This window comes from Rhipicephalus microplus, unplaced genomic scaffold, assembly GCF_043290135.1.
Source record: "Rhipicephalus microplus isolate Deutch F79 unplaced genomic scaffold, USDA_Rmic scaffold_30, whole genome shotgun sequence".
Lineage (NCBI taxonomy): Eukaryota > Metazoa > Arthropoda > Arachnida > Ixodida > Ixodidae > Rhipicephalus > Rhipicephalus microplus.
In genome coordinates, this window is record NW_027464603.1 from 2,683,706 (window position 1) to 2,697,958 (window position 14,253).

Consider the following 14,253-nt stretch of genomic DNA (forward strand, 5'->3'; position numbering starts at 1 on the left):
AGGCGGACCCAGGTTACGAGGAGAATTATCAGTATGGCATACACACCACGTGTCAAGCTTTTGCAACATCTAAAGAGACTAAATATGGAAAGTTGCCTTTGTAAGTTAACATGACAGTACCAAATGGAGAAGCCACACGAGAGAACAATTCATCGTGGGCTAAAGAATGTGTTTTAAATATTATACACAGCTTTGCAAGATAATATCGACGAGTTTTACTCGTCTAGGTGTGGGAGGTGTAGGCCTGATAAAATGCGATGTTGCTTCAGAGCCTTTCTTTTGTAATATTGCAATTTTATTCAACTCTTTCAAACGCGGCACCGTAAATTTCTACTGGGAGCTCGAACACGGCAAGCAGGTCGCGGGGCAAAATCTTTGTAACATTTTATTACCGAAACAGCGATACTAGCAATGCTTGAGCTGCACTTGCTGTTTTCTAAATTGTAACCTCCTCAATCTCATCACTGTGATCAGGAAACAGAGAGGAAAAGTACAGCAGTAGTACGTAGAGAAATATTCAATTTCAAGCCCTTTAGCAATATCATCTAAACAAATTGCCAGTTCATTGTTGAATTCTCGATGGAAACAAACAGCTGATCAGGGAAGCAAGCTTGGCTTGGCACTGGCTTGGCCGTTCATACAGAGCCAAAAGCCGCTGCAGGAAACTGGATTGCGGATCGTATTGAGACAAAATATTTTATACATTTTTGTTTTCCTTGTTTCATTTCTCTAATTGCTCTTGTGATGGCGTGGACCGCGCTTCGTGATCTCATGTACCGGCGCACTGTTTTTAAGTTTAGTATGGCGCACGATAATACATGATTGCGTGCTTTAATTTAAAAAGGTTCGCGAGTGTGGCAGCAACACTGCAATGTCGGGAAGAGGCACGGGGAAGAGGATAGTAGTAGAACCAGTAGCAGCTGCATGCCCGGGTGGAGCGACTGATGCCTAGACGGAGGAATGTCAACCCGATGCCTTTTGTGTTGGCCGTTCTGGCAGTTCCGCCGACTTTATAGAAAGAGACGACCCCGTCGCTTGTCCTCTTCTCTTTTCCTTCGGGCATCAGCGACAACATTGACGGACGACGTGTTCGACTTCACCGTGCACGTGAGTATAGGTTGGTTTTTCATTCGAGTGAATTCTTGTTCAGATTTGCAACTTGTCGACTTCATCCTGATCACCTGTCACCGGCAATAAGTCACATACGTGTGATATTTAGGTGAAATAAATGATAATGCACATTTTCTGCTCCATTTGTTTGACTTAGCTACACCAGGACATGAGGTAAAGCCTTTGTCGCCTAGCCACTAGCAGGCAAGATCGATCACTCGCATCCTTCAGTTCACGAATCAACGCGCCTGCCTTAAAATTAGCTAGCTGCTCGCAAAGAAATCTTACCGAGGCAATTTTGTTTTCTGTGAACAATGCACCGTAGATTTGTCTTGAATGACCAAAAAAAAAACTTGAAAAATAAATGTCGCGACCTTTTAGAAAACGCCGTGTCTAAGAGCTAGACGCGGCATTTTGTAAAAGGCTCATTAAATTCAGTATGTTTTCGTAGTTTCTGCTTGAAATTATTATTGTCTATGAATTTCATGGCCCAATCTTGCTTTGGCTGAAAATCTCGGCGGCAAAAACTTTGTTCAGTGTCCCTTTAAGGGCAGGTGTAGATGCCATCATTTCAGTCGCAAATCTTTTTGCTAGTCGGTCGGCTGGTTAACAATAAGGGTACTAACTAGAGTTCCAGATTTCATTAGCAACACATCGTCATGGCTTCATCAGATGCTGCATTATATACATTTTATCCTCGTTTTTAAATAGGTGTACCGTATGGTCCACTGTTACAGGAAACAAGCGAGCTCATGGACAGTGAGCCATGTCGTGCTAACTGGCAGCGAGGCTTGTGAATGGGACGCATGCGCATAGAATCGGGGTGCGCCCAGTTTTGTCTGCCATTTCTCCGCCTGTACGCATGACAGCATTGGAAAGCGCATCCGTATTTTAGCTGCGCAATTTATCTAGCCCAGTGCCTCCTGCTTCAGGGATTTCCTGTGAGCACAAAAAATGCATGATTGTAATCGTTGCTGCAGTGTTTTGCAAGTTGTCACCGTAAAGCACATCATATTTTTCGCATAATACTCGCTGCAACTAGCAAGTTTCGATGACTCAAAATGCTGTTCAGGTCTGATGTAGCAAACATTTTAAGCTCGTCCTCGTGACCATGAAATATTGGTTTATTAAATAATGGAAGGCAGAGTTGGTATCAGTTGATTTACAGTGTGAAAATGAAAAGTGCGAAGGACCGTGCCTCGCAAGTAAGCCCCGAGAGCATGAGCAGAGAAGTAGCAGATGAGGATGCTCATGCACTGCATTTCCGAATCTCACCAGCACTAATGCTTGACGGACTGCTGGCCACGCACTAGCGTGTTCTTTCTGAAACAGGACTTTGGCCCTATAAGCAAGTTCTTGAAGGGCATAAGTAAAACGTAGAATGGGCCCCCTAAATGCACCCATCCTTGAACCATTGGGCTTATGAATTAGTACCCTTTTCAAAATACAACTATTCTGAGCTATAAATTGTGACAGAACAGTGCACGAAGTTTAAAAATGGGAAAAAAGTCTTTAAATGTCCCCTTTATACATAGTGTTCTTGTGATGTCACTTCTGCCGTTGTCGCCCTCTCCCGCCATGCCCGTGTAACTCCCTGGGTGCTTACGGCAGTTCACGTGCTGCAGTGCGGTTTGTTGGGGGCTCGTCATCTGTTGCTGTGAACGATGTGGAAGCATTGTGGTTTTTTGTTGTCTTACTTTAACGAGCTCATTGGATTAGGAAGGCCTCGCTCGTTCACTCGATACAAGACCAGATAATCAAGATGTGCGACACATATACCAGCCACGGCGTACACCGACTGCCCGCCACAACCTATGAGGGCCTATTATCTTGCTTTCACTACAAATTGCCTGGCCCAAAAACAAGTGAAAGCTCAAAATCTCTCGAGCCGCAATTTTAAGAGTGGATGTGCGAAGCGCAGCTGCTCCCATCGAAAACTAGTCGTGCAGAGCTAGGCAAGTTTACAAGAGATATAATATTATGAATATATTGTCACGGCCTACGCCACCAAAGTAGCAATGCCCCCCCCCAAGTGTTTTAAACAGTGCTGATGTTGAGCTTGAGCCTCTTTGATTGCAATTTGTGGAAATAGTCGAGGAAAATATTATACAAGGCAGATAGCGACATTGGGTGGTGTGTGCCGCGATAATGCCAGTCATCACTTTATTTTTCGCGTATGCTTTAACACACTTTTCACTTTGTATTTTGCTTTTGTTGTACGCTAATGTACAGTGGAGTCACTGAACATGATAGAGACCGTGTATAGAATTAATTGACTAATTAAAAAAAATCATGACGCCCAACTTGAACCGATCGGCAATACTTCCAAGTGAACTAATATTGTTTCCCATTCTTTATAGTTTGTTTCAATGCAATACCAAATCTCCGCGATCGCCATCACGTTTTTAACCGCCTTCCTTGCCATCATGATTTTAACTGCGGACAAGTTTGTATGTACAGTATCTTGGTAAGCTATATCTGTTTGCAGGTAAATACTTGGCTATGGCACTTACCCGTAATGAAGTTGCACCTGAAGATGCAAATATTGCAAAGTTTCTTCAAGTAGCTTTTGTTAATCTGCACCAGCCAAATACGCTGGTACTTTTAGGAAAATCGGAATGTGCGTTCTCAATTTCAGGTTATAACTTTCAGCGAAGAAACACCCTAAGCTCTGCTCCCTCTGCGTGGACTACTAAATCAACTTGCCTCACTAGCAGCTCATAATTTCTCAAACTTGCATCGTGAGGCAAAACTAAACGGGTGCAAGCACGAGGAGACAACATGGCAGTTGTAGGCGATAGATTCGGTTGGTGCCCGGGCATGTTGGTGGCGCATTTCGGAAGTGACGAAAAGGCGCTGCGAGATGCACGTGCACACTTTGTATAGTTGCTGTATTGGACAGCAAACTTTTTTTCTTATCTGAGCAGTTTTACCAAAGGAAGCTTCATCATATGGCGTGATAAATGAAGCGAATCCACAGGTTGAACCACATCATAGCCTCGCTGTGCTTTTGTACTTTTTTTAGCTCGCAAAATTTATTTGTACATATAAGTGACAACTTGCCAGTAATAAGGCAGCACTTGTTTCTTTACCATATGATCATCTCCGGTGTGCTGCTGCCTCAATATTGCAAATTCTAAGCATTCACACCATTGTATGCTAACTTTTCCTTCAAAGTGAGATAAGCCACATGTGTATCGTAGATCAAGAAGCATGCCAGTTTTACGTACTTGCAAGGTAAACATCAGAAATGCACAGTTGATCAAAAATACTAGTTTAATGGTGCATCTACATAGCAGAGCACCTGTGGCACCTCGGGAACAAGATAATGCCACATATGTTACAAGAGATAATTAAAAAAGACAGGAGACGTTCCGTGAACAAATAGAAACAAAAATAAAATGGCACGTGGCAGCGAGCGAAGGCGGCAAAGGGGGGGGGGGAGCCCGTGGGACTTCAGCGGATGAACGTAAGGTGTGTGTTTAATATGTGGAAGAAAAAAAAATTCAAAATTTTGGCGACTGAAATGAGGGTGACTTAGTGAGTGCGCTCATGACGAGAGTAAACACGGTTATTATTTTTTTTTTTCAAATCTCTTTTGAAAGCCACAAAAAATCTGTATGTGGTGCAGCCTAACAGAAGGTCCGTGAAGGCAAATTATGAATTCGTCGTTGTAGAAAGGGCTTTTTTTTTTCATGCGCACCATCCCCGCCGCGGTGGTCTATTGGCTAAGGTACTCGGCTGCTGACCCGCAGGGCGCAGCCCGGCTGCGGCGGCTGCATTTCCGATGGAGGCTTGAATGTTGTAGGCCCGTGTGCTCAGATTTAGGTGCACGTTAAAGAACCCCAGGTGATCGAAATCTCCGGAGCCCTCCACTACGGCGTATCTCATAATCATATGGTGGTTTTGGGGCGTTAAGCCCCAAGTATCAATCAATCAATCAATCATGCGCACCATAAATAGTGCTCAAAATTTAATTGCATATGTTGTTTTCATCCTCGCTGTATTCCGTGCTGTTTATGATGTAAAAAAAAGTAGCACGCTGAAGTGGTGCTGCTTTTGGGCAACAGTTGAAAATGGCGGGGTGCATGAATGCGGAATACTGCCGCTTACACTCAAATCACTCTTGTGGTCACCTCCCACTGTTTGCAGCATGTGTTGTGTATACACAGCTGCATATTTCCTAGCTAGAAAAATTTGATTTTAGGTGTTTCACGCCATTTTCCATGTAACTATTCCACAATTGCACACACTGATCAGCAGGCTTTCAATTGCGCTCAAGGACACAGGTGCCATAAAATTCATAGTCGATTCTTTCAAGAAACCGTATGTAAAGGCTGAAGCTTCATGCGTACATACACACACACATACCATATTGTTTTTTGTACTTTATGAAAGCTGCGAAGGTCTCATGTGCCTCCAAGCGTAACCTGTCTTATTTATTCTCCATCACCGCAAAAGTTTTGTGAGTTTCAAATAAAAGTACTTTGCGCATGGCCACTTTTGGGTAATTTTTTTGTGTAGGTGCTATTTGAGCAGCCTACAGTGTTTACTTTATAAGCCTGTATGTATATGTTGCATTATAAGGATGCAGTATGTGTGTAGCTGTACAATATAGATGAAGTGTAAAAATTTAATGTGTCTATTGTAGTGTTCTTGCAACCAATCTTACCCCCGTATTCTAGAACGTCCCTCCACTCAACGCTTCACCTTCACTTGAGATGGCTGATGGGAGCGCCGTCTCTAAGCAGAGAAAATTGCTGCATGTCAGCAATAATCTGCTGTGATTCTCGAGTAGCGCAGCGTCGCTTTCAAACGAGCAGCGGCACAGTGCTCAACTCTGTCAAGTGAAGGGTGAAAGTCGAGTCGGGGAGCGTTTATGAATATGGGGGTTAGTTTTGTTGTCTTGTTAACCTGCCATTAACACTGGATTGATGCTACTTTGCTCTAGCTGTACAGTGCTCTCCAAGGCTCAAGGAGGCACCGCACGGGGAAGGCTCGGAGCAAACCATGCGTGAGTTTCCTTTCATTGTTACACTATGCTTGTATTAAGTGATAGACTTTAATGTATGCTATTTGTATTGTGCAAGTTTTTGGGGACATACAACTTCCAACACTTATATGTTCTGACGAAAATCACGCAAGAATGAGCGAAGCTTGTGCAAAAATTATGCAAGAGTGTAAGAAGCTTTTGCAGAAGTCTGTGAAATGAAGTTTTGAAATTTTGTGGCAATGTGTCATTGTACAGTGGTCAACAGTCTTGCTCAGCATGCTTGACTGCAGGGCTCCCGGCTGCACAGGCGCAACTACGGAGTGCCTGATGCATGATGGGCCAAATGTCAGCCTGCACACTGGTGCCTCTTATCCCCGTTTGTCTGTTACATCAGTGTCTCTTGTAAAGGGGATCAACTGTGCTACCTCTTTTTTTTCGAATGTAATGAGTTCTTTTTCCAGATTATTGTTGTTTTAAGGTAGAGCCTCACATTTCTATCAAATACTGAAGATTCTATTTTTCCTTCTAGATGCTATGAAGTCACTCCTTGTGTTACAATAGAGTGAACACTGTTATGAGAAAAGCTACTTTATGGAGTTAACTCACTCCATATTGACTTAACACACAGAATTGGTGAAAACTACACTCCATTCCAGCTGCATTAGGAATAATATTCATTTGCATACTTCTGTTTCTTTTGTTTGTTTGTTGGCTGGAGGTTTGGAGTATAGGGTGGCCAGAGGGCACTGTGTAGTCTTTCTTCATCTTCCCAATTTTGTGAACATCAATTGATAGCCGTATGGGAAGCAGCCAGCATGCTGAAACAGCGGTGCAAGCATGCAAGATGTTCACCATTGCATGCAGTCAGTTGCTGTGATCAACCTACTGCATACAATTAACTGGGAGTGGTGAACTAACGCTGTACTATGTGTGCCTCCTGGAAAGCTGCAATGGTAAAGTGCCACAATCGTATCGACAACATGGATAACACATGGATAACATCGCAATTTGTTTGTTGAATAATTTTGCAACAGAATCAATGGAGTTTTGGATAAATTTGTGTATCTGCCTGGTTCATCAAAGCTACAGAGTCAAATGCGGTATATACTCGCGTATTATGTGTACTTTTTTTGTCAATCCGGTCATGTGCGAAGCTAGTAGGAATCGCTGGCCTAAAAGCTCAACTGGGAATATATGTTGCAGGCGCTGTCACAGCTGTCTCAAAGCGGATTGTCATTTGTTTGCTAAGCCTGTTCAAATGCCCCCATTTTCTTGAAGTTCTTCCGAACAGTGCTCACAAAAACCAGTTCCCACGACAGGGTTATACCAGAGAACATAAGTACTCTCCAATAATTGTCTGGAACCCAACGTAAAGTAAGATGCAGACAAGGAAGCGCGATGCCAACACAGTGCTGTGTGTGTCGCCCTTCATGTGTGTGTGTGTCCATTCCTTGTCCCAGTCTTCTATTGCGTTGTGTTCCCTCCGATATCTAACCAACACACCCAAGCTTCTATGCTAAGTCTTATTCAACGCACTCTTCTGCTGGCTCCCATACTGAATATTGCATGTCGAAGAACTCCACGCTGATGTGCTTAGCGGTAGCACGGTTTCAGTTTTCTTCGGTAAGCTTTATAACAGCAATCTGTTTCGTATATAATTATTGTAGCCTATCACAAGGAATGGTAAAAACGCAATGGCCAGATGGCGAAACCGAAAAAAAATGAGTGCGAGAACCTGCCTAATCTAGTTGATGTGACAGGTCCTTGCTCATGTTCAACATCTGTGCTGTGTCTCTGGAATACATTCTTGCCGTGGAAGAGGTGGGAAGATAGGAGGCAAACCTTTAGGCATTTCGGACTACACATAAACAGGTTTCAGTTTTCAAGTTCGATATTCTAGGGAAAGCATAAAAGTTCATGGAAGAAGGGACCTTGCACTCAGTCCATTTTGTGTAAGACTGCACTCACCTGCTCGACAAGAGATGTGCCTGACTAGAGCATCATGAAGTCAAATGTGTCTGTGTGTGTGCTGGCAAGGTGGCTCGGGCTGGTTGGGGAGGGCAAAGTATGCGAGCAAAAAGTTTCTTGTAGTAAAGCAGGCTGGCTAATTATACTGGTGAGCAAATTATGTGAGGATGCAAATTGTGCGAGTAAATATGGTATGTACTCTTGTATGTTTCAGCTCTATTGCTACGGATCCTGCGGATCCAACTTGGCATCCGGCAGCAACAAAGAGAGGTTCTGCAGGAGGTGCGACAGCTGAAGCACAAGGTACGGCTCTTGTCCGTGCCTCAGCACGCCCAGCCAGCACAGCGCCCCTCTGACCTTCCCCGGCTGCCTGCTGGTACAATTGGAGAAGTGGAGGCAGCAGAGGCAGCTGTGCAGAGTAAAGCTGTGGCTGCGGCTTTGGTGTATATTTCTTGATTTTTAATATGCCTATGTAACATGCAGAAATTTAGTACTGCTTTAAGATACTGTGTTTCGGGAAACAAACTAGTCAGGTTATCTCATGAGCCACTGTACCACAGTCGATAATGAATAATTCGTACTCCAGAGGCCAGAAAATTTGTTCAAATTAAAAGAAGTTCAAATTAATGAAAGTTACCGTAATTACTTGAATCTAACAAGCACCTTTTTTCCGGTTAAGAGAGTTCATAAATCGCATGTGCGCTAGAATCGAGTACGAAAAAAAAATGAATATGGTCATTCTATTGCCATCGCCACTTACAAAATGGCCGCCCCCTACGTGCGTCGGCATGGCGCGTCGGTCATTTCTGCCTAGGTGTTTCCCATGCGCGGCACTTCATATGTGTGCTGAGGAGTTCGTCATCTTGTAGTACAGTAGCATCGACGGCATGGTAGGGCCGACTACAAAAACTCGACGAGTGCACCACAATGCTGCTTCTAAAAGAAAAGTCGTCGCGTGTGCCGGAAAGGACAGAAATCGGGCCGCATCGCGGTAATTCGGAGTTCCCGAAACGTGCGTGCGGGACTGGCGGAAACAAAAGCAGAATATTGTCGACAGCAAAGATTCACGCAAAGGCTTCAGTGGACCACAGCAGGGTCGGTTTCCACAAATTGAAGAGCTGCTCGGCGAGTATGTGATTAAGCAGTGAGCGGCACAGCGGCCCGTGACGACAGAACTGCTCCAAGTGCAGGCTATGCAGTTAGCCTTAGAAAAAGGGCTAATGCAGAGCCATTTTAAAGCGAGCAGGTGCTGGATAACGAATTTTATGAAGAGAAAAGGCTTTTCCCTCCGAAGGCGAACGGGCATATGCCGGAAGTTGCCGGAGGAGTACGAAGAAAAGCTCCAGAGTCTTCAGAGGTTCCTCCTAAACTTGCGGCACAACAACGGCTACCTGCTTGGGCAAATCGGGAATGACGATCACACGCCTCTTTACTTCGACATGCCTGGCACCACAACCGTCTAGGAGAAGGGGGCGAAGCAAGTTTGTGTACTGACATCGGGCCACGGTAAAACTAGAGTGACAGCAATGCTCTCTTGCACGTCAGATAGGCATAAGCTTCCCCCGTACTTCATATTTAAACGGAAGACGCTCTCAAAAAGAGTCGTTTTCGCGAGTGGTGTGATCAAGCGGGCCAACGAGAAAAAAGGGTGCGCGTTGCAACCGATGTCTTAGTTTTTTTTTTTTGTCGTGGAAACCGGGCGCGCGTTACAATTGAGGGCGCGGTAGAATAGAGTAAATACGGTAAACGAGCGGAGGGCTCACCATGCAGTGATGCATGTGCATGGAGAAGTTTTATTCACAAATTACAGGACATCCGTCGTTAATTAAAGTAGTCAATACATGTCTGTACACGTTGGCCTTGCAACGAGTCAACAAGTTTTGCGTGCAGTTTGCAAAGCATTTGTACTTCGGCTTCAGTATTCTCCTGGCAAAAGAAGTTGCGCGCGGCAATGTCCAGTGCTGACACTCTTCGAAGGCAACTGTGTTTCCACTGTTACCATCTGCGCTGCAGCCGGAGCGTGGCCAGCACATGATGAGAATGGAGGAGCGTCTCCACCTGGAAAAAAGCAGATCGGCATTCGAGAGAGAAACACTCCGCGGCAGCTTTTTTTTTTCTCTCTTCATGCGCGGTGTTGAAAGGATAAGAGTCTCTACATAGCAGGAACGAAAAACAGGGAAGCGTGACACTGGCGCGTTGCAGATCGGCATGAGAGAGCCAACTCTCTGCGACAGCTTTTTTTCCCCTCTTTCTCTTCATGCGCAGTGTTAAGAAGAGAAGGGTCTCTACGTGGCAGGGACGGAAAAAGCCGATGCGGGGCACAGGAATGTCGCAGATTGGCATTTGGCAAACATTCCACCGCAGTCTTTTCTTTCCTTTTCTTCATTTTCTTCTTCAAGCACAGCGATGAGGTGTCTGAAGTGCCACCGCAGGATTGGGCGGGGTGCTGAGAGCATTTTCGGAGCGCGGTATAGCTTTGATAGGGCCACAGCGTCAGTTCGAATTAAGTGTGTTGGAATTAATGAGATTCGATTGTATTTACTATAGTCTGTGAAGTCCGAGTGAACTGTCCTAAGCTAGCAGACGATGTAGGCGGCATCGTGTGTTTGATGGGCAGTGACTAGCAATAGCCTGCTTAAAACAGACATTCAGTAATTTTGTTCATTTATCACCCTATTTCGTGTCCGCTGCGGCTCTCTCTACTTTGAGCTACAGTTCACCCTGCCTTGTGTTAGCCGATTTCTTACTTTTTTAAAAATCTAACATGCACCCAATTTCGCAGTGTGAAGAAAAATGCACCTTTGTTTATTGTGATGAGATTTCTATAGCGACATGCCTCTTTGTTGGCTATCACAGAAAAATATAAACAGCAAATGGTGCGACCATCTAGTGCGACCTTTATTTTTCTATCAGTTTCATCTATGACCAAGATTTGGTCGCTCTAAGGTTGCCTCTTAGTATGCCTTGATCATGTTCATTTATCTTGTTGTGCTCTGTTTACAATGCGTTGATTAAAAACATGTCCTAGCTTCTTTTTGAATTCCACATATTTTATCGTTTTTCACCTGTAGAAGCTACTCCTGGTCAACATTCAGGCAAAGACATTGTAACCTCGAAGAAACGTGTATTGCAATTTGAGCACTGTACAAAGTAATTATACTATTTCATAGCTAGAATCAATATTTATGAAGGGTTATAACAGTGTTGTATTTGATTTCATAACAGCGAAACTGCATTCAGAGAAGGACTCTGAGAGGTTCTCACACTGAAGGTGAGAAGGCTGATGTGGAAACCATTTTAGGTCAAGTAAGTTGAAGTTAGCGTAAAAAAACAATGAAATGTTTTGATGCCCAAAAATTCAAGTTGTTGTTTTCAGTGTCCTCTTCTTGCAGATTTTTATCATGAAAACATTTCGATGTGCTGTTGCGTTTACCCCATCTATGCTTCTTGCATTTTTTTACAGCGCAAGCACCTCCTGCAGATTGGGGGACGTGGCCTCCGAGAAATTGGTGTGAATGCCATGAAGGCTGTATTTGCACATGACGTGCAAGTGCTGTACAGCCTTCATGGCAGAAAAGGGAAAAGGGCCTTTGTGAACCTGAGGCTCTGTAGATTAGTGACAGGTTAGACTTGTTCATTGTTTTATGTGTGTGTACCCTTGTGTATTCTCTGTACTGCAGTGCGTCATGTGTACTATGGTATTTCTGTTCTTGTATGCAGATGTCATCCGCCAAAAAGCAGGGTGCGACCAGGCGGAGGCCCTCAACTTTATTAAAAGGTGGCTGCCAGGGTCTGGTGATCGCTGTGGGGGCAGGAAGCAGCGCTTCAGAGAAGCATTTGTTGTGGAGCAGCCCGATGATCCCCACTCTCAGAGTGCAGATTATCGGCTGCTCGCGGCAGCTGGCTTCCTGCCCAGCCACAGCAGCCAGGGCCTTGACAGCACCACTGTCACTGTGCCCCCAACGCAACCTGACCTGCAGTAGAGCGGGCCTTTTTTAGTTATGTATATATATTTTTCAATGTATACATTTTTCGTTGTACCAAATAAATAAAAAAACAAAGAATAAATGGTCTGCAGACTGTCGGTGGTGCACTGTTCGGCTAGCTTATGCTGATTTGGAAGCACCATCACCATCTTTTAGTTACAAAAAAATGCTCTAAACTATGAATATTCTCGATTACCATGTGGGGGACATACGCTTTCAACATTTACTTCCTAACGACTTTTTTCGATCTGCTGTACCAAATACCAGTACCAAATAAAGCACTCGCTATTGCAAAAGATAAATTGGTAAAAAAATAAACTACACTTCTAGTGTTAGCAAAGGGAATAAGGTATTAAAGATGAAATAGATCGGGTAACTGCTTTCAGTTCTCGGCATTCAATTTTCTGTTGCCCCAAGTATACAGAGCTGCAAAGCTACAAGAGCGGGTCATCGAGGCATATTGTTTAAATCTTTCGGTAAGAAAAATTCCCTACTAATAATGGTTACATAATGGCAAGCCAATCAGTAGCCAATATTCGTCGTGCAGGAAACATCGGTGTAATAACGGCATTTGATTGGCTGCAATGTGGCCCTGGATTGGTCCAATGTCGGTCGTACATCCGTAGCCAATATTCGTCGTGCAGCAAACATCGGCGTAAAAATGGCATGTGGTTGGCTGAAATATGGCCCAATGTTGGCCGAACATTGGCAGCTTTGTCGGCAATACGATGGGCCTTCGTCGGCCCAATGTTGGTTGCATACTGGCTAAAACATCGGCAAAACGTCGGCCCATCATTGGCTTGAACGTCGGCCCGACATTGGAAGAAGTTGCACTTCCGACGTCGGCCCGACGTCGGTGCCGATGTTAGCCGATGTTGGTCCAAGATTGGTCCAACGGCGGCGTGCTGCCTGGGTAGGAACTCCATAACTAGGAACTCCACAACTAGAAACTCTACAGCTACAGACTCCACAACTACAGACTCCACAACTAGAAACTCCACAGCTAGAGACTCCACAACTAGAAACTCCACAAATACGAACCCCACGAATACGAACCCCGCAACTAGAAGCTCCATAACTAGAAACTACGCAACTAGAAACTCCACAACTTGAGACTTCGCAACTAGAAACTCCACAACTAGAAACACCACAACTAGACACTCCACAACTACAAACTCCACAACTAGAAACACCACAACTACGAACCTCACAACTAGAAACTCCACAACTAGAAACTCCACAACTTGGGACTTCGCAACTAGAAACTCCACAACTTGAGACTTCGCAACTAAAAACTCCACAACTAGAAACTCTGCAGCTAGAAACTCCACAACTAGAGAATCCATAACTTGAAACACCACAACTAGATACTCCACAACTACAAATTCCACATCTAGAAACTCCAAATTTAGAAACTCCGCAACTAGAAACTCCGCAACTTGAAACTCCACAACTAGAGACTCCATAACTAGGAACTTCACAACTAGAAACTCCACAATTACAGACTCCACAACTACAAACTTCACAACTAGAAACTCCACAACCAGAAACTCCGCAACTAGAAACTCCACAACTAGAAATTCCACAACCAGAGACTCAACAACTAGAGACTCCACAACTAAAAACTCCACAACTAGAAACTCCACAACTAGAAACTCCACAACTAGAAACTCCGTAACTAGAAACCCAGCAACTAGAAACTCCACAACTAGGAACTCCACACCTATAAATTCCACAACTTGAAACTCCACAACTAGAAACTCAACAACTAGAAACTCCACACCTAGAAACTCCACAACTAGAAACTCCACAACAAGACACTTCGCAACTAGAAACTCCGCAAATAGACTCTCCACAACTAGAAAACTCCGCAACTAGAAACTCCACGACTAGACACTTCACAACTTGAGACTCCGCAACGACAGACGCCGCAACTAGAAACTCTGCAACTAGAAACTGCACAGCTAGAAACTTGAAACTCGAAACTCTGCAACTAGAAACTCTGCAACCAGAAACTCCAGAGCTAGAAACTCCACAACTAGAGACTCCACAACTAGAAACTCCATAACTAGAAACTCCACAATTAGGAACTCCACAGCTAGAAACTCCACAACTTGAGACTTTGCAGCTAGAAACTCGGCAACTAGAAACTCAACAACCAGAAACTCCACAACTGGAAACTTCACAACTAGAAAC

The 14,253-nt window shown here is 44.3% G+C and overlaps 1 protein-coding gene across 2 annotated transcripts; it reads left to right on the top strand.

The window, feature by feature from the left end:
* The first annotated feature begins 642 nt into the window (after positions 1-642).
* On the top strand, positions 643-12,103 carry LOC142786751 (uncharacterized). 2 transcript variants are annotated; one of them, XM_075884384.1, is made up of 5 exons: positions 643-1,107; positions 6,070-6,124; positions 8,286-8,374; positions 11,535-11,694; positions 11,792-12,103. In XM_075884384.1, exons 1-5 carry the CDS (start codon positions 961-963, stop codon positions 12,052-12,054), a joined length of 714 nt encoding a protein of 237 aa, XP_075740499.1. In that variant the 5' UTR covers positions 643-960; the 3' UTR covers positions 12,055-12,103. The 2 variants fall into 2 exon arrangements, with proteins under 2 accessions (XP_075740499.1, XP_075740500.1); XM_075884385.1 differs by having other exon boundaries at positions 969-1,107; positions 6,062-6,124.
* The last annotated feature ends 2,150 nt before the right edge of the window (positions 12,104-14,253 follow it).